We start from the raw sequence: 20,900 nt of genomic DNA, 5'->3' as shown, positions 1-20,900 counted from the left end.
ATCGCCAGCCGAGCGCCGAGGCGCCTCGCCCATTGGTGGAGACGGTTGCGCGTTGGAGGCCCGAGCGGCCCACCCCGCGGCCCGCTCCGTGTCAGTCAGTCATGGAGCGGCCGCCCAGAGCCGCCGCCGCGGGGGCGGCAGGGCGCGGGGCGCGGGGGCCCGGCTGAGCCGGCCGTCGGAGCGAGACCCTGCGGCAGAGACGACGGAGGCGGAAGCGACCCGATCGCGGAGGCGGCGGCGGCGGGAGGAGCCGGAGCCGCCTGGGATGTTCAGTGAGTGCGGGGCGCGCGGGCGGGGAGGGCCGGGGGAGGGGGTCGCGAGCCGGGAGCGCGCGGGCGGGCGGGGGCCGGGAGGGAGGGAGCGCGGGCGGCGGCGCGGCGGCGCGCGGCGAGGCCTAGGCGGGGCGCGCGTCCGCAGCTCCCGCCGGCGGGGCGGTGGGGGCGGGGCGGGCGGGCGGGCGGGGCCGGCTGTGCGCGGGCGCGGCGGCCGCGCCTCCGCCCTCGGCCTCCGAGTCCCAGGCGGCCGCGGGCGGCGTGGCCTGCAGTCGCCAGCTACACCTGGAGGGCTCCGCGTTCCTGCTCGGGGTGGGTCCTGCCGGGGCGGCTGCCGGGCGCCCGCCGGGAAGGGGTCCTGAGCGCCGGGCAGCAGGGCAGGAGCTCAGGTCCGAATCGCCTTTTCATTTAAGGAAAAAGGAAATGCCTTTGGCCGAACTCGGGATTAAACTTCGCACATGGTGGTTGCGGGTGGCTGGGTGTGAAATCGACCTCTCCATGTGACAGGAGAGATCTCAAGTTAGACGGGTCGGAACTAGGGGATCCCGACCTGCAAGGTTGCCTTCGGGGTGGTTTAACTCCTGACAGCGAGAGGTCGGTGCGCCTAGGCGGTACTCGCGAGGCTCCAGGGCTTTTGAAAATGTAGGAGGTAAGGCGTCGGTCCGAAGTCAGTGGATGGGGGAAACAGTGGTGTCATTTTAGACTTAGCGGAAGTGGAGCGCTTGAAAGCTTCATGCAGTTCTCCCATCAGTTGTGAAAGTGTCGTTATACTGCGGATCTCGCAGCTGGTGTGGCTCTGGGATCAGAAGGTAAGTCTGCCAGTCCCATGCGGCGTCCGTCTTAAATTACCTAAACTCTGACCTTGCAGATTGAAATCTTGGAATGGGGAGTCCCGCGAACAAGCAGTTAGTTGGGTGCTGTGTCGGGAGGAACCGTGAGGGCGGAGTTTGTCTTTTCTTGTGATACCAGTGTGTGACATACCTGAGTTGTGGCGTGGAAGGAGGACAAGGCAGCCGTTCCCCAGCCGTGCTCACAGCCCCGCTTGAAAGTCAGAGCAGGAAGGGGAGTTTGTGCCACATCTTTAAACTCCGAGAAACTTAATGTAGTGCGTGGGGCTTGCGGACTGTCTAGAGCTAAGGTTAAAACCATGTAACTATCCGTGTAACTATCCGTGAGCCTTAGTTTCCTCAGGTGATGCCTGCTGACTTCAAAGTGGATCTTTCAAAGGCTGCCACAGAAAGAAATAATGAATGGAATAATGCCTGGTATATGGAAAACACTCTAAATATTAGCTGTTGTAATTTCCTTTTTGGGAAACTACCTTTTAGATTCCTTGTAGGCCTAAATATTTTGTGTTAAGTGGGAAGCCTGTACTAACATTGATTTGCTTTACGAATTACAAATTTTTCTTGCCTTGAAAAATCAGTGTTAAACTAGGATACCAAAGAGTGGGCTTGCCTTGAGGGGTTTTTTTGTTGTTGTTGTTTTGTTTTGTTTTTCCTTTGTCATCAAGCAATAAATGAGGTTATTGTGTCTTGGAATAGTTTTGTTGCTTCTGTCTATAAACATGAAGTTTATGTGTGCTTCTGTCACTGTGAAGCTAGGTAAAGGCCTCACTTAGTTTCTCAGCAACTAGTTGGAGTGGGGGATAGTTTTTGCAAACGTATGTCCTTCATAACACCTGTGAAGGACATCTTTGGAGAAAGAAAAAGGGTTTTGATTTTGACGATTGATTTTCACTGGAAGGGAGCCCTAGGGATCCTCTGTTAAACCAACATTACTCAGTGGATGGTACTAGAAGTCCTTGCCAGCCTCCCTTCATCGTCTCAGGTGGTAATTGTTCTTCCTGTAATTATTCAGATCATTCTTCAACGAGCAACTGGTAAGCCTTCACTATTGTCAAGAAGCCTCTGATTTTGTAGAACCCTTTGGGCAGTAGGACATTGCAAAGGTTAAGTGTTCAGACCCTGAAGCCAGTTGACCTTTCCATCCTAGCACTATGGAACCTTGGGACAGTGTCTGACCTCTGTGGGCCTCAGCTTTCCTGTCCTGAGAGTATTACCTAGCTTAAAAAGCTGTTGATGTATACAGGAGGTAATTTATGTGCAGCCGTTAAAATAGCGTCTTACCAGTGGCATACACTGAGTAAGTATTAGTTATTGGATGATAGGGTAGGAAGCAAATATTATGATAAGCAATGAGACAAAGTTGTTCCTGGATTCAGTGGTGGAGGAAGCTGAACTGAGCTGGGAAAAGACTAGGATTTACCCAAGTTGGAGTGCCAGTGTAGGGAGCACCTCCAGTTACTGGAGAGGTCTTGGCCAAAGCCCCTGAGACTCATGAGAAAGTGGGGTGGTACCTATCAGTTAACAAAGGTGGATCAGAGTAACCTCAGAATGACACAAGGGAGAGTGAATTTTTTGTCCTCCACACAGGTGGAGGCAGTAGAGTTTTGAAGCTGAGCAGATGCCATCAGATTAGTTTTTTTTGAAAGATTGTGTCGATTGTGCCTGCAGTCATGTGGGACTGGATTAAAAGTAGGGAAGGCCCATCCATCCGCTTGTCCTGGCGTCTTTGTATCTGCCTGTGACTCGGAGAGGAAAATGACTGCTTAGCAGAGAGAGGCACTTCATTCCAAATCTGGAAGCTTAGAGAGCATTTACAGAAGACATGAAGAAACCCTTAGCTCATCCCAGGCAGCCTTCCCTCTTAAAAGTTGACTTCAGGGATACACTGTATATACCTGTTTATAAGGCAAAGGGTCCCCCAGGTGTATACCTCTGTAAGGAGAGTGTCACCACATGTTCAAGTCTCTGCTATTACAGGGCACTCTGAGTCGCGCTTTTTTTTTTCTTTTTCTTTTTTCTTTTTTTTAGATTTTATTTATTTATTTGTCAGAGAGAGAGACACGGAGGTAGGCAGAAGGAGAAGCAGGCTCCCTGTTGAGCAAGGAGCCTGGTGGTGGACTCTATCCCAGGACCCTGGGATCATGACCTTGCTGAAGGCAGATGCTTAATGGACTGAGCCACCCAGACATCCCTCAGTCTCTCTATTTTAAACAACTTGTTGCTGTTTGGGAAATACATATGGAATGAAAATAACTTCAGTTGATGCTACTTTGACATATTTATCCAATCAATCAATATGATGAACTGAAAAATGTTCTGCCCTCCTGAGGAGGTGTTGCTGGCTTTTGTTGGTTGAGATTTCCAATGAGAGCATCATGTATGGACTCAAGAGGTTCTCTTTAATAGCTGATTTGGTAATTGTGGCTCTAGAAAATGGAATTTGATAATTCCAAGTGGCTTAAGTGAGCACAGAGAGACCAGTAAGTAGAAGATGAAAGTGAATAGAGTAAAATTGTTTTGTGAATTAATATATTGCATTATATAATGTATTTTTAAATATATGTAAGTTAATAAAGGTTATAAGCAGACGTTTGACTGTTTCCTCTATAGTCCTCAAAGGTTTTTTTATTTAAATTAACCCCCAAAATTTCTTCTTAATTTTCTCATTGCAAGCAGATCATTGTCTTGGGTTTGAACTTAACCTTTTATTTCGATGTTTCACAGAAATTGACTGCAGATCTTTCTCTCTCCTGGAACACATTCCCTTTTCTCATTTTTTAACTTTTAGAAGGTTTAAAAAACATTGCATACTGGCAAGGTTTAGAAAACACTGTGGAGAATTTCCATTCATAATTCTTTGTTCAGCAGTCAAATAAGATACTCGTCTGGTAAAATGTATTGAAATGTATCATAGTCACAGTGATTGGTTGTCATAGAGGGTAGTTCTGTTTTACTAGCAAAATACAGCTGACCCGTGAACAACACAGGTATAACTGTGTGGATCCACGTATACACAGACTTTTTTTTTCCCATAAAGATAGAACAGTACTGTAAATATTTTCCTTGCGATTTTTGTAACATTTTCTTTTCTCTGGCTTTCTTTATTGTGAGAATACAGTACATAACTCTTACATGAAACATGTTAATTCTTTGTTTATGTTATCAGTAAGTCTTTCAGTCAACAGGCTATTAATAATGAAGCTTTGGGGGAGTCAAAAGTTATATGCAGATTTTTGCTGGGGGGGGCAAGGAGGGTCACTTATGTTGTTCAGGGGTCAATGGTACTCGGTTTTGGTTATTTGGTAATTTAGTAATGAGACATGTTTACAAAACTTTGTCAATCAGCATTTTTAGGCTAAGACGCTAGTACATTAGTTTCACAAAGTAATGCCATGCTTTAGAACTGTTGTCTAGTACAGTAACCGTTGGCACATGTGTTTACTTAAATTTAATTAAAATAAAAATTCAGCACTAGTCACAGTTTAATTGCTCAATAGCTCTGTGGCTGTTGGCTAGCATACTGAACACTGCGGACTTAAAACATTTTTATTGAGGAAAGTCCTATAGGACAGAACTACTCTAAAATGAAAAATTAATATCATTCTACTTTGCGACGCATGCATAAATCACATAAATGTTTTAATGTCAAACTGTTTCCGAAACCTGGCTACATTTGATTCAGTTTCATGGAGAAAGATTAACATAGGAAAACATATTCCTCCTAATTCTCTGAGAACAAAATGTCTGGTTTTTCCATCTACAACGGTGTTCACAAATAGAACACATATGAAAGTTTCCTTTCTGAAGTCATAGTAAATAATGTAGATATCCGTTCTTGTGCCATACTCTTCTGTGTTACTGAGATTTTGTGTAGGAGTTTTTTTTTTTTTTTTCCTGTGCTGTTAAACAGTATTAAAGCAGGAATCAAATATTTGTGGCTCATAAAAATTCAGAAAGATCATGAACCTAAACTGTCAAGAATTCCAAACAGAAGCTAGACAACCCTCACTTTATTTTTTTTTTTTAAAGATTTTATTAATTTATTTCACACAGAGCAGGCACAGGCAGGGGGAGTAGGAGAGGGAGAAGCAGCAGGGAGCCTGTGGTGGGGCTCCATCCCAGGACCCTGAGATCACGGCCTGAGCCAGAGGTAGACACTTATCCGGCTGAACCACCTAGGCGCCCAACCCTCACTTTATTTTTAACATGAGTAAAGATAAGAAAAACTCTGTTCTCCAGGAATTCTCCATCTATCTGGGCAAACTAAGGAACAGTGATGGCAGGATTGGACAGCCTGCGTTGGGACAGGGCTGGGAGCAATTTTAAGCTTGGTAGTAGCATAATCAGATTTGTCTTCTACCCTGGCTGCATTCTAGAGCGTGCTTTGAGGTAGGGCTAGAGGTGGGAGGATACTGGAATATTCCAGTCGGGAAGTGATTTGTGCTGTCACATCACAGCAGTGAAGATGGGGTAGAATTCTGTGTGGAATAGAAGGAGTTGGTGGCCTCTTAGAAATGAGAGAGAGAGATGAAAAGTCTTAAGATGATGACTGGGGTTTTTGCTTTAGTGATAGACCACGGTCCTGTCAAGCTGGCTATGAACAGTAGGAGAATGAAGTGGTTTTGAAGGAAGATAATAAATTTGAGCATGTCGAATTTCAGATGTTTGCAGCATCTACGTAGAGATGTCCCTCAGACTTGAGCTCAGGAAGGTGATCTAACTAGAGACGGCATAAGTCTTGTGTAAGTAGTATGATGATGTGGGGAATGTGAAGAATGAGAAACAGACCAAGAATGGGAGAGGGGGAGCAGCCAGGGGAGGGGAGTTTCAAAGGAGGAGGCACATGCAGCAGCCAAGAGAACTTGTGGAATAGAGTGGGAAAGTGACTGTTTGATTTGGCAAGAGTTGAGGAATCTCAGGTCTTAGTAAATAGCCCGCCAAGGGAGGGGGCAGGGTCAGTTGACTGGATAAGGATACTGGGATAGCGGGGTGGGAAGTCGTCGGGAAGGAAACAAGTTAGTGAGAAAAGACTTCTGGAACATGATAGAGGCCCCAGGTGATGTTAGAGAAGATCAATTTTAGTGGCATCCGCCTAGTTGGGTGAGTTCTGCTTCTCTCCTACCCCCTCCCTGCCACAAAACCAAACCAAAACAAACAAAAAACTCCAGGTGCTATATTACATCCTGAGCCCCTAGTTCCAGGCATTGTTCTCATTCAGGCCATTTACTTCTTGGGACACCATTAGAAAGAACACAGCTTCTAGTTCAAGTATAGTCTTGTCAGTCTGTGAGCAAAGATCAAATGTGAAAGGCCATCATAATGTTAAAATTATGTTAGGTGTTACTAAAACTGAGAGTACTGTGGCTCATTTGTCACCTGTGATTTATGTTGTCACAAAGATAATTGAATACACTTCATGATGATTAATGCAAAAGCTGGATTTTTAGGTTCTCCTTAGAATGGCTTTTTGATAGATACTACATTTAAACTTCTGCAAGTAAAGAGAAGGGAGCTGATGTATTTGGGCACCTAGTATGCACTTTATATGACATCTTATTTAACAGAAAATACAATCATTTTTATCTGTTTCTAACCATAAATTTATAATGGGAATACATTTGCTTCAAAGCACACATACCACATTTGCTTTAAAGCACAGTCACTGTCAGTAGACTCATTCAGGGAGCTGATTTGAGAATCAGGGTGGTGAATTTGCCTGGATGCATTCCGAATTCATACATGCTCAAAGCTGCCACCTTACCCAAGAGGTATTGTCCGTGCAGTATTCTATTAGCACGTAATGGAATTGTGTAGTATTTGTCCTGTTTAGCCCTTCCCATGGTGCCCTGGGAGTCTTCTAATACCCTCCACCAACACACACATTTGAACATGAATGGGCGGAGTTAGGATGCGGTCTGTAACCAGTCAGAAATTTACTTGGTTGCAGTCGCGTATTATCATCATCTTTAGACTGTGCCTGGGTTCCATGCATCTTTACCCCCGGTATTTCTGTAGTTAAATATCAAGACTGTGACTGGGGTTTTTCCTGCACAGTTGTTACTTTAAGACAGGAAGATGATCCTCCCTTGATTTTATGTAGCAACTTTGTTAAAGTATTAAACAGTAGGCAGCTGTTGATATGTGAGAAATTGATACATATTATGTCAGAATTCCTTTTAATTTCCAGAAATACTACTAATATGACATGAAGAGAAAAGTATGTGATCATGTATTTTTACTTTTTAAAGTTAAGATGTTATGTAAATTGAAAATCATGGGAAATCCTGAAATTTTAACAAGGATATAATTATATCCAACCCTCATTTAAATTTTAAAGATTTCATAATTGTGGGGAAAGCTAAGCAAGTAACTGGAAATTGCTGTGTTAGTGTCCTGTCTGAGTCCCGAAAGGTCTATTTTAAGGAGGTTTTTTTTCCCCCCTCATGTGTCCATTTATGGATATTAGTATTACAGAAATCAGAAGGGGGAGGGGAGCTGGTTTCTCCACAGAACTCTTCATTATTTATTTATTTCATTTGAAATATGTGTGCGTTGGAATCAAATCCACTTAAATCCATTGGGTCATGTCTCTGGTATTTCAGTTGAGTGTGGTTATAAAAGAGAGTTAATGGCAGCATTCCTGCTCTGAAGGTCCTTGGTCCTACTGTTGGCTCACCACCCACCCTCAGGGAAGGTCCCTTGTCATAAATGGTTTGGATTCTGAGAAACTGCCATTTGGGGCAGCTAATTTGGACAAAGTCATCAGAATCAGTATTTATAAGTTAATTTCTAGCAATCCCAAATATGGCCAGTTTTTGCTATTGTTCATTTATTCTCACTCCTGTTTACTCTTCCTTACCTTTCATATCTTTTTGCCCCCTCCTCTGATGCGCATAAACATTGCCCTGCTGTGAGGTCAGTGTGTCATTGCAGGGTCTGTTCTGTCAGTTGTTCTTTGTCTTTCCCATGTGTGGTTTCTTCCTGTTAGAGAGGCGATCTCTTATGCCCATCTTATTTGGAGCACTGAGGGACACACATTGATACAAGCATGTATTCCCATAGCAACAAGAGATTGGCAGGAAGAAATCTGAAAAAGTGTTAGTCTCAGCTAAAATACAAGGAATTGGGCTGCTTTGGAAGAGTTTGGAGACTAGGAGCTCTTGAAGTTAGATTAAAAGCAGCTTTAGCAAGCATCATGGTGGGGCGGGGGGGGAAGGCACAGGATGGGGCGGTGGGAGCTGGTTGGATTTGACTAGCCCTGACTTGGGGCCAAACTGAGAAGGGGCAGTATTGTCACCGTCTCTGCACATTCATTGTTTTTCTCAAAATATAACATTGAATCAGACTTTCCAGGGCTGAAATTATTTATACACACAGTTATAGGAGGTTCTTAGGTGTAGCCAAGTTAGAGAACCATAGAGAATCACGGATACAGTGAAAATGATACACCGCCAAAAATACTTAATAGTAACCACTAGAAAACAATTATCTGCTTTCATTGATGGACAGATGAATGCTTGGAGCAGGGATTGCCAATCTCAAAGTATCAAAATCCTTGTGTTGGCAATAAAATAAATCTTAATTTAAAAAATAATCTAAGTTGGCAATATAGTGAAAGGCTAATACACCAAAACTGAGTGAGGCAAATGCTACATTAAAAAGGTGGTTCAGTCTTGGGAAATTTATTAGTAATTTTCATTGTATCACTGTCAACCGTATCACACCCAGTGCCCCTCATTTTTATTTTTTAGCAAATGTTTTGTACTTTCTTTGGTAATCCAAAAGTGAAATGCATAAATAATGTAATTTTTCTAAATACAGAGTTTAAAATAACATTTATAATATCCCAACATTTTTATTTTTATATAGATATTTATGTTTTGGTGTGGGTATGTTCTGCCTTCAATGTTTCCTCTGTTGTAGAACTTTTAGGAAATTGAAAAGTAGATATTCAGAGTATACTTTAAAAGGGCTACCACTCAGTTTGGAAAGAAAGAATTATTTGCAAATAATTGTAGAATAATTTGTTGCCCAGTATTTGTGTACAACATGTGGCCATTCATCACACGTATACACTAAAAGAAATAGCAGATGGATAAAAATTAGATACAAATAAAATTTTTGAAACGTTTAAAGAAAAAAAATAGATTGCTGAAATGGGGGAATTTCAAATCTTAAAAAGGAATGGAGAAAGGAGAAGGCTAGTGCATGTCATTGAAACAGAAAACTCAGACACACCAGATAAATTACCAAAAGCAGATCTCCCACTCATAAAATGTTGGGAACCATTGATTGAGGAAAGTTACTTCAATGGGGACAATCACATGTGTATGAATAATGTTGCAAGCATTCCATTTTTACATGACAGAGCAAACGTAGAAAATTTATCCAGCTGTCATGGGTCACCCAGATGTCAGTATCCTTTACTTGTGGCAGAGCAATGTTTGAGACCTGTGGGACCTTCAGGAGATCCTCTTCTTCTTGATCATTCATTGAGTCGTCAAGGAAAATAGTCCTTTTTGAGGGGAACCCTCAAATTAGCTTAAATGATCAATAAAGTAATTGAGCCCTGTTTGGCGCACTGCCTACCATTTTCTTTTCCTTTCTTGTATGAATTGTGAGAGCATACATACATACTCTCTTACCATTTTGATGCTTTCCTGCGCCTGAGGCTATAAATAAAGAGTGAGGGTGGTCAGTAGTGGAATTACAGCAAAGACACATTGCTCAAATCATTGACGTAGTGCTGCCAGCCTTTTCCTATTAGGAAAAACACAGCATTCTTTCCTTATTGTTAACTGCTCACTTTCTCAACATCCTTGTATCCAGATTCTGAGTTTCTCGGATCTTTGATTTTCATATTGCCTCCTGCCTGCTTTTTTTTGGCTAGCTCACTGCCGATCAACACCTCTCTCCTGGAGTCAGGAGGAGAAGTGAAAGGCTCCAGAACCAACTTGGTCCTGTTGGCTTGTTGTTACCAGCTCTAATGAAAAGTTCCACAAGAACGATGGAAATCGTGGTGTAATGAAGTTTGGAGGGTGGTCTGTGCAGCTTTAGTCTCCATAATATTCCTGTGTTCCACAATTGAGCTTGACCATATCACTATTGAGAAACTAGATACGTGAGAGAGTGCACCAGGTTAGGAACTAAGACACTTGCTTTGCATCCTGACTAGGTCACTGAACTAGCCACGTCTTTCTCTACTCCTTACTTGACCCGTGCGTCCTGGCTGCATTGGGTCATCTCCCACGTGGCTTAGTGTTCTGTGGTTCTCCCCGAAGGTCATGAAACGAGTGCGCACCGAGCAGATTCAGATGGCAGTGTCCTGCTACCTCAAACGCCGGCAGTACGTGGACTCCGACGGTCCCCTGAAGCAAGGACTGCGGCTGTCACAGACTGCTGAGGAGATGGCAGCCAACCTCACAGGTAACACGGGGGGTCCTCCGGGGAGGCAGGCTGGAGAACTCAGGCAGAGGTCCGTGGGAAGTTACTTGCCCTCCTCTTCTGGAGAGACCTGCACCACATGGTGGTGCCGGCCCTCAGAGATGCTATCTTTCCTTCAAAGCCACTTCTGGAAGCCTTCTGTCGTAACCTATCCTGCCTTGGAATTCTCTGCTTTTCTCTGTATCTGATGTTATGCGCAGCTTTTCCCCTCTGTGAGCTAGTATGCTACAAGAGCCGGAGGGCCAGGGTTTCCATCATGTCCCTCCCTGTAGCCTGGAGCCTTGCCCACAGAAGTCAGGTTTCTTGGGTGAACAGTACTTTGGGATCAGTGGTTGGAAAGATTGGCATCCTAGATATGTTCCTGAGGTTTTTAAGATTTGTTTTTGGCCTTTGTCTTGAAATCAGATTCTTTTTTAGAAAAATGCGTCTTAAATCTATTTAGAACAGCAAATAGTTTTTACTTAGCTATGTTGTAAGTTCAGTTTTTATATGATATAATTTTCTTCTGTTGGATCTGGGTACTGGAGACTCTGCCAAAAAACAGATGGCCGCAGTGCTTTTCAGGTGACTGGGAGCTGCTTTAATGGCTGTATGTGGAGTTCAACATCACAGCGCTTTCTCCAGCTCGGCCCTGGTTCCTCTTACCTGCTCTGACTGGACTCTTCTCTCTCTCTCTCATTCCATACTTCCTTCTGCTCTTCTAAGTATCTATCACCACCTGCTTCATCCCCCTTCTGCTCTTCTAAGTATCCATCACCACCTGCTTCATCCCGTGATGGTTCCTGCCCCCCATACTGGTAGCAGCAGCTCCCTCTGCTCCCCCTTATTGTCTTCAGGGTCATGAACCCAGACCCTTCACACTCTAAGGGTGTGTTGCCATTGCCATTGTCATAGGAAAAGAATGATGGGACAGTAAAAACTGAGGATGTCCTCAAAGGTGCTTTCTGACTCCCCCTGCAACAATAGAAGTAGCCCAGTCAGGCATCTGCCTTCTTATTCCTTTTTTTTTGGGGGGGGGGGGATTTTATTGATTTATTTGAAAGAGAGACACAGAGAGAGGGAACACAAGCAGGGGGAGTAGGAGAGGGAGAAACAGGCCTTCTGCCCAGCCAGGAGCCCGATGTGGGCCTCGATCCCAGGACCTTGGGATCATGACCTGAGCTGAAGGCAGACGCACATCTTACTGCTTCAGGGTGTTGCTTTGAGTTCTCACAGGGCACATTGACTTCTCAGCCGCATCCCGCATTTCTGTACATGTTATGTTGTGGCTACCTCAGTCCTGCAGCATTAATTTCATTCCTACATCCATATTCTGTCTTCTGAAATGTGTTAATGTTTCATCCAGATTATTAAAGATGGCTTCCTCAGTCCCCAGCCACTTTTCCCCAATGCCCCCTTACCCCCGCAGAAAGGTAAGGGAATGTTGTTGTTGTTGTTGTTTTAGAAAGCATAAACTCACAGAATGGACATGAAACACATGTTTACATGCATATATCAGAATATTGAGACCCTGCCTTCTTCCCCATGTCCCGCTCCCTAGAACACTAGTAGCTAGTCACAAATCCATAGGAAGGTAATTATAGGTTCTTCCCTGGTGATTCTGACCTGCCCAAGAGAGAAGACCTCTAAAGACATTGACATTGGGAAATGACCCATGCAGGTCATGCTGGGTGATAAACACACAGTTTCCATCAGCTCTGTAGTACCTCACGTTCAGCCACTTAAGAACCCAACGTACTCACTGTGAGGAGGAGATGTGGCAGAATCAGCGAGAAGCAACTTGAGTGAAGCAAGGAGCCAAGAGAAGAAAACTTCAAAAATACCATCATTGATAGCCTTGAGCCAAGAAGAAAATGCTATCTTTAAAGAAACAAAGAACATTGGGAGAAGAGCAAGAAATGTGGTAAATTTAAGTAAATGGTAGTAAAGATGAGAAATCAGTAGAAAGGTTGAAAGTTGAGGAAGCAGATCAGTTCAGGGATCTAATCTTGCCATAGTAGGGGTCCCAGGACATGTGGCTGATTCAGTCGGTAGAGCGTGTGACTCTTGATCTCTGGTTGTGAGTTTGAGCCCCACATTAGGCCTAGAGCTTGCTTGCTTTCTTTCTTTCTTTTTTTTTTTTTTTAATTTTATTTATTTATTTGACAGGCAGAAATCACAAGTAGGCAGAGGAGCAGGCAGAGAGAGAGGGGGAAGCAGGCTCCCTGCTGAATAGAGAGCCCGATGCGGGGCTCGATGCTAGGACCCTGGGATCATGACCTGAGCCAAAAGCAGAGGCTTTAATCCACTGAGCCACTCGGGTGTCCCAGGCCTAGAGCTTTCTTGAAGAAGGAGGAGGAGGAAGAGGAGGAGAAATAGTAAGGGTCCCTGAGAGAAAAAACAGCGAACCAACAAATGTCTCAGAACCAAGAGACATGAATTTTTGTTGAAAGGGCCTGCCTGAGTGTCCATGGTTTGAAAACAGACCCACAACGATTCACATTATTGTAGGATGTCAAAACATGGGGTCAGATGCTTTCTAGTATGTCCCTCGGGAACTTACGTACATGTCCTCTCTCATTCAACTTAATCCTGTACTTTATGCCTTTTCATTCCTCCACTGTCATTTCATCTTGGGTATCAGGAAGGAGAGGGGATACGTGTCATCACTTGGCCGTATTTAACTAGAAGCCCCACCATATTTTGAAAGTCTACTGAAATGTCCATTGCTACTGACACATATACTTAACACCATCTTCCATCCATCTTGCCACATCCTGGGTTAATAATTGTGTTTCCCATCGCCACCTTATGTATCTTTTCCTCCTCAGTCCAATCAGAATCCGGTTGTGCCAACATAGTGTCTGCAGCCCCTTGCCAGGCAGAGCCCCAGCAGTATGAAGTACAGTTTGGACGACTACGGAATTTTCTCACTGGTAAGTGCTCAGCACTAAGAACTTCCTCTTATCGAGAAGGAATCATGCAAGTTTTCCTCAGAACCTACTAGATTCCAGGTCGGGTGTGCTGAGTGCAGATTCAAAGGTAGTTGAGCACAGTCCTTGCTTTCAATCTTACGATCCATTGGAACTCCTAGGAGAGTTAAGTCATGAGTTAAAGTTGGCGAGGGCTAAGGCTCCCGGTGTTTTGTCCACAGAATGCCCACAGCTTGCACTGAAGTAGTGAAAGTTAAATCAGCCATGTAGAGAAACATCCTTAAATGCAGAGAATTTGAAATGTACATTGAAATCACTATTAATAATATAGTACATCTCAAAATGACTTTTCCTCTTATTTCCCAAAGTGTGAGACCTAGTCCTCATGAATCAGCAAGACAAAAAAAATTAGAAGTAGTTTAGTCCAGTTTGTGGCTGGTGTAATGACCACTAAAACACAACATCAGTAGATAGGGGTTCTAGTCAGTTCCTCTATCTCACTGTATGACTTTTTAAATGAATCGCTTAAAAAAACTTAGTTGTTTAGCATCTCTGGGGCCCTGGTTTCTTCCCTGGTGAAATAAGGCGATTCAAAAGTACAAGCAAGTAATTTCATCCAAGCCTGGGATACAGATAATTTTAATTACAGATAATTTTAATGTTGGAAAGATTATTGCAGTGAGGGAGATCATGTTGATTCAGATTATTAATCAAAGTCCTTTGTTGAGTGCTTTCTTCATACAAAACACCTTGAAGTGTAAGAAATACAAACTTTCTGTGCCCTCAAAGGGTTGAGGGTAATTAGCAGGTATTGGTTAGTGGTAACTTGTAGTTAAAACACTTTGAGGTTATTTCATTTTTCTTTTTTTATTTGAAAAAATTCTCAGGGTAATAATAAGTTTTAGTGGTAAAGATGTATGTGAGACACACACACACAAATGCATATAAGGCAATCAGTGTATAAACCACAATAATATACTCAATCTTACATCACTTAAGGTTGTCCTGATTTTACGTGACCCTCATAATGATCTGAATTTTTAAAAGGAAAAATTCCACATTTTTTGTATTCTAGGGAAAATGGCCAAAATGTTAAGAAGTAAGAAATAATGGTTACAAAATAAACCATAGAGAGGGTTATCTTACCTGCCTCAGAGTTACTGAAGTGATGGAATTCATATGAATCATCTGTTAAATTGTTATAAAAATGAAAAAATCATGAAGCTTAAAGGTTTAGCAAAAAAGAGTCTATTATATTTAAACTGAAAAGAAGGAAGTTCTATTAAGATCCTCATATCATATGAGTGTTAAATATCTCAGAATAGTGATCAACTGCTTTCCATCTCCAGTAGTGATAAAAAAAGAAAAATTAAATTTATGGAAAATCTTTCATTTAGAGGTAAGCAAGAAGTTGAAGATAACGCTTTATGTAATCACTGGCATTGGTGTTTGAGGCTTTAGGCAGTTTTCTTTTTAATTTTTAACTTTAGATCTTTAGAAATCTTTAGGAAGGCATTTTACTCTGTTTTTAAAATATAACTATGTTCATTTCCCCATGATCAATTCTTCTCTGCATGCTAGAGTTGAGGAAGCCAGTTTAAGAAGGAATGCCTAGCTTCTCTCACCCTTTCTCATTCGTTCATTCCGCCGGTGTTTATGTCAGGCACTGACTGTTTGCTGGGCTAGATGTTGCAGTAGAGCATATTGGTGCGTTGCCTGCTGCCTAATGAGGGAAACGGACAGAAGCGTAAAGCTCCAGTGTATCATAGTAGGGATGCCCTCCATGTACTCATGCATGAGTTGGCTCTTGTCATAGTCATGACTGACTTTCATTATGAATGACATCCGTGACTGTAGTGACATACCAGTTTTTGTTTATATTTTTTTTAAAGATTTTATTTATTTATTTGACAGAGAGAGATCACAAGGAGGCAGAGAGGCAGGCAGAGAAAGGGGTGGAAGCAGGCTCCCTGCTGAGCAGAGAGCCCTATGCAGGGCTCGATCCCAGGACCCTAAGATCATGACCTGAGCCGAAGGCAGAGGCTTATTAACCCACTGAGCCACCCAGGTGCCCCTTATATTTTTTAATCAGTGAAGCATAGTTGTTATAAAATAGACTCGTTGGAATAATGTATTACAGAACTGTGATTACTTTTCACAATGAAGAACTAATACATTTAATTGATCACTAATGTGATTTATCCTGGTGCAGAGTTTTCTGCTTAAATTTATTTCTTAAGGGGCGCCTGGGTGGCTCAGTGGGTTAAGCCGCTGCCTTCGGCTCGGGTCATGATCTCAGGCTCCTGGGATCGAGTCCCACATCGGGCTCTCTGCTGCTCAGCAGGGAGCCTGCTTCCTCCTCTCTCTCTCTCTGCCTGCCTCTCTGCCTACTTGTGATCTCTCTCTGTCAAATAAATAAATAAAATCTTTAAAAAAAAAAAAATTATTTCTTAAGGGGGCACCTGGATGGCTCAGTGGGTTAAGCATATGCCTTCAGCCCAGGTCATGCTCTCAGGTCCTGGAATCCAGCCCTGTGTTGGGCTTCCTGCTCCACAGGGAGTCTGCTTCTCCCTTTCTCTCTGCCCCGTCCCTGCTCATGCTCTCTCTTTCACTCACGCTATCTCTAAAATAAATTTTTAAAAAATCTTTTAAAAAATTTTTATTTCTTTGGGTTCTTGCCATTTTTCTTGAATATTTAGTAAAACTCTTATTGTAGAATAGCTGTTGACTCCTTTTGTCTGATGATGCCGTTTTTTTCCTAATATGTGGTACTTTTTTTAGTCTTCGCTCATAATTTCCTCCCCTCAGAACTTCAAATTTTAATGAATGGTAATCTGTTAACCTTCTTCTTTGTCTTGTTTCAAAACTGAGGAAGTTGTCTGCTATAATTCTTTAATCCACTGGACCCAGATTATTTAGAGGGGTAAATAAATATTTTGTGGGGTTTTTTATTTGGGTTTTTTTTTTAATTTATTTATTAATTTATTTTTTTATCAAGGTTTATTGAGTGATAGCAAAGTGATAGCCCAAAGCTCCCGAGGAGGGAGGGGACCCGAAAAGGTTGCCCTGTTTTTGTGTTTTTACAGACTGCTTTTCCTGGATTATTTTTCCCTATCCTCAGGCCTCTGAAGAGCAGTCAGCCAAGTCAAATGAACAAGAGTTTTCTGAGCACCAAGATAAAGTGTAAGATACAGTCATTAATCTAAATAGGGAGCAATCTAAGAAGGCTAGAAGTAAAAGTTTTTAAATAAAGTTCAGATATGGTGGAAGAGTTTTCACGGGCCAGGATGAGATCAGTGCTGAAGTTTGTACGAGAGGAACTGTGGAATGAAAGGAGAACATGGTTTGGATGGAGTATCAGAGAAGGCCCTACTGAGTTTCAGGAGGAGGTAGAATTTAAGTCAGTGTTTGGGTTGGATTTCAGTAAACTGGGGAAGAGAACTAGGAAGATTTGGGGTGTGTGGAAAGACATGAGCAAAAAGGAAGAGATTCTTTGTGCAGGAGCAGCGAAGGAAACACCTTGTTAAGAATGGGGTTTTCAGATCGGAGATAGAGCAGCCGCACCGGAGCCAGGTTGAGGAGCGACCTGACCATCAGGCCTAGGAGACAAGTCTGAAAGCAGTGGGATGACCAGGAGGTTGGCCCAAAGTCCACTGCAGTATTGGAAAAGCAAGCTGAAAAGGACCACAGCTCAGCAGTGCTGTGCCCATGGAAAGCCAGGTCTTGAATGCGTACTTAAAATTCCCAAGGTAGACTCTCCACGGCTCAGGATTACAGGGGGAAGAGTTGAGGATAACTCGGGCTCTGTGACAAATGGGGACTTAAGCTACATTGAGCAGAAATAAATCAGGTTGTTTTTTACATCATGATGGCAGTCTCCTACTGTATCACTTGTAGTAGAAAATTGGAGGCTAGTATTTAAGAGAAAGTTACAGACTTGTGATGAAGAACTCAGTATCAGCTTCATGGAGGCACAAATGCCAATTTTAGGAGATAATTATCTCAAAGGAAGATACGAGGAAAATAACAGCATCTCGGGCTGTAGTACCTTAAGTTTGTCTTTCCTCTGTAAGTTATCTGAGGGTGAGAGATTCTGTGAGCTCACCTGTTGCTCTGGGCCCTTTTCTTCAGGAGGCATAGTAGGAAGAGCATAGACTTTGGAATCGAGCTGGGTGTGAGTCTGTGATCCTTAGACACTACAATAGTTGTCAGGTGTCTGGATCACAGGAAGCACATGCTCAGTGTTCGTCCTTGAAACGAAGTGAGTATTTGAGGGATGAGAGGAGGAAGAGGGGCCTGAAAGGGAAGGGAGCTAAATAGTCGAGCTGGGTAGTGTGAGGTTTCAGAACAAAAGACAGGGGTGTGGGGTTAGTGGGGTCCACCCTACAGAGACAGGCAGGAGAACAAGGACTGACAAGCTTGGTTTACATTTAATGTAGTGTCCTTTTCACTACTAATTTCTGCAAACTCTGTGAAAAACTTCCTCTTACACCACCAGCAGAGTGTGGCACTAAGTAGGAGTTTGTTACATTGCCGGTGGCTAGATGGATAGAAGGAAGGAAAAGCGCACTTTTCAGAGGACATTTTCTTTTGAAATTAGAAAAAAATGTATTTCAAGCAAATACACTTTCAGTAAAATGTAAAACATATGTTACAATTTCAAGGAAACGAGATTAAAAATGGGAATTAAGTCTTATGTGAGTCTTTGTTCCACATAATGAATATGTTGATCAAAATTTTATTTTATACCTGATATGCTGTTCTCTTCAGACGAGAGAGAACAATTAAACAATTTTGAAACTGAGCTGAAACAACAGTGAATTACAGTAAGTTTAAAGTAATGTAGCCCTATCTTTTGGTGGCTGGGTTGCATTTTTTTGTTTTGGGGATTTTTTCCCTAGACTTATTAAAATAAAATGCCTCTTATTTTGAAAAAGAAGCCTAAAACTAAGATTTTAAGGAATTGCAAACAATCCTTCATTGTGTAATTGGTAAGGGTTGAGTTTTGGGGTTTTGGGGTTTTTTTCATTAGTTTGGGGAAAAATTTTTTCCAAAGGTCTTCCAAAGAATTATAGTATTTAAGGAAACACCAAAATCTGAATTAGTCAGGATCCGCCATAGAAACAGAACCAATACGATGTATAAACAGAAAGATTTATTTTAAGGAATTGGCTCATGTACTTATGGAAACTAGCAAGTCCAAAATCTGCAAGACAGGAAGGCAGGCTGGAGACCCAGGGAAGAGCTGCAACTCTAACCCAAAGTCAATCCGCTGGCAGAATTCCCTCTTCCGAGGACATCGGCCTTTGTTCTCAGAAGGCCTTCAGCTGATTGGACAGGCTCACCCACATTATGGAGAGTAATCTGCTTTCCTCAAAGTCTGCTGATTTATCTTAACCACACCTAAAAATTACCTTCACAGAAGCATTTAGATGTTGTTTTAACCAAGTATCTGAGCACTGTGGCCCAGCCAAGATGACACAGAATTAACCATCCCCAGGTCTACCCCCAGTTCAATTTGGTACCCATCTCTATCCCCTTAAACCATACTTAATCTCCAGATAACAATTAACAAGGTCTTTAATCCACCTAACATGGTATAGCTCTCCTGGATACAACCAAAAATGCGTGAATCCCTTCCCCAGAAGAGAAAGCAAAGTCCTTAGATGATTTACTCTTCTCCTTGATATCCTGTAACTCAAATACTATGGTGTAGTATTAACAGAACTTAAGTACTCTGAAACAAAGTAAGGGTCACTTATGTACCTGATAAGGGAACAAAGAAGGAAGGAAACAAAGATATGTGTAAATATATACACACACATATTCATAATAAAATAGGGAGGGTAACTTAAATAATTAATCTTAGTTTCTGTAACTGGTCACATACTTCATAGCTGGTATTTAACTACTTTCTTCCACTACCCATTCTGCATTTTCTTTGCCTTCAGCAAACACCTTAGCTGGTCCTGGTTCTTTACTGGATAGGATGATCCAAACCTCATTTCCTTCTTTCTTTCTTTTCTAAATCTCATTTCTGAAGAGTCTTGGGCCATTACTGGTCCTACCTGGATTCGATTTTTATAGCTTTCCATTAACCTTAACCACAGGGCAGAATGATACAAAGAGATGCCCTGGGGGATCTCCTTTAGTGCAGACATACTCTGCCTTACCTCAGCTGTGGACTGGCAGTCCAGTGTCTCCTTGGTAGTTAGGATCAGTCACCCCAGCCAGCATCGTAACTCCCTTCTTGGCCTATTAAAGACATGAGGAGCCTAAAGTGGCCAGGTAACAGTCTTAAGTTTATTGGAAGCATCATTGTAATTTAAGTTCATTTGCTAAATATGTCTTTAAGTAGGGACAAATTTATTCTAAAATACACATTTTATGCACTTAATTCACCTGCGGTAAAGTGAAGTAGGGTATTAGGCAGAGGGAGCATGCTGGGGTCTTTCATCATCAAATTGGGGAGGCAAGGTTCCCTGATGTAATGTTCCTGATTTTGAGCCATAGATGGATTCTTTTTCATGAAGGGGAAAAAAAAAAATGCTAGCAGAAGTACTAAGTGCTGATTAAAGCATTTTGATATTAATTTACTTAAATATGCACAAACGTTACACAAGATATAAAATGTTTATGGTTACTGTATTTCTGTATGAAACCAAAACTCACAAAGTACAAGCAAAACCACAAAAGCAATAAAGTTCAAATTAACAGCAAGTGAATATAACGGATAGATTTTGCCAGAACTCACCTGCTGCTCCCCAGGGGCATGGGGGCAGTCCCCATGGCTGTGACACAACCTAGTCTCGCTTCAGCTTCCCAAGGTGCTTGCACCCTGCGTCAGTCCTGCTGCCCCTGCTGGCCTCAGGTGGAGTGGCTGTGAGACCTCTGCGCCATCACAGCTCTCCCCGCCCTCACATACTTGGGCATCACATACACCTCTGTGCTTTTCTCACTCGCCTGTGGCAGCTAAAGCTGGACACTTGGGAACATCCTCAGTCACGTAGTCATATGGTGTTCAAGTCTCAAATCAGTAAATGGCTTAGCATTAATGACATGAAGATGTCTCATTTGTAATTATCACTGCAGAAGAGTAGTTTTACTTTTTTAGCCAACCTAATCAAAATGACTGCACTGGCAGAGATGGGACAGTTTTGGGTGAGTGTTGTCATCTTAGTGTTAGGACGTGCAGGCCCGGGTAGCCAGGCATGCCCATGAACTCACTAAAATAAGTATTCTGATAATCCTGTCGGATGATGGAGGCCAAAAGTAGTCAAAAAACAAAGTAGAGCACTAAAATCGTATGTCAGTCCTTGCTTCATGGCCAGCCGGATAATTATGAATATGCCTTTGTTCATTGTTTTTAGAAATTATCCAACCAAAAAGTTTCTGTGAAGAACTCACAGTCTCCCAAGAATATA

At 42.6% G+C, this 20,900-nt stretch overlaps 1 protein-coding gene across 7 annotated transcripts in view; it reads left to right on the top strand.

The window, feature by feature from the left end:
- Positions 1-117: 117 nt before the first annotated feature.
- The window catches only part of TAF5L (TATA-box binding protein associated factor 5 like), a 32,612-nt gene continuing 11,829 nt past the window's right edge, over positions 118-20,900 (top strand). For 2 of the 7 annotated variants that reach the window (XM_059170527.1, XM_059170534.1), the window contains exons 1-3: positions 119-272; positions 10,402-10,546; positions 13,375-13,479. In XM_059170527.1, coding sequence (XP_059026510.1) covers positions 10,405-10,546; positions 13,375-13,479 — 247 coding nt within the window. In that variant the 5' untranslated portion in view covers positions 119-272; positions 10,402-10,404. Of the gene's footprint in view, positions 273-498; positions 662-682; positions 1,082-10,401; positions 10,547-13,374; positions 13,480-20,900 lie in introns of those variants that run through there. The other 5 variants (XM_059170530.1, XM_059170528.1, XM_059170529.1 and 2 more) reach the window with 5 other exon arrangements.

Source organism: Mustela lutreola, chromosome 4 (genome assembly GCF_030435805.1).
Source record: "Mustela lutreola isolate mMusLut2 chromosome 4, mMusLut2.pri, whole genome shotgun sequence".
Lineage (NCBI taxonomy): Eukaryota > Metazoa > Chordata > Mammalia > Carnivora > Mustelidae > Mustela > Mustela lutreola.
This window is presented reverse-complemented; position numbering and strand designations above follow the sequence as displayed.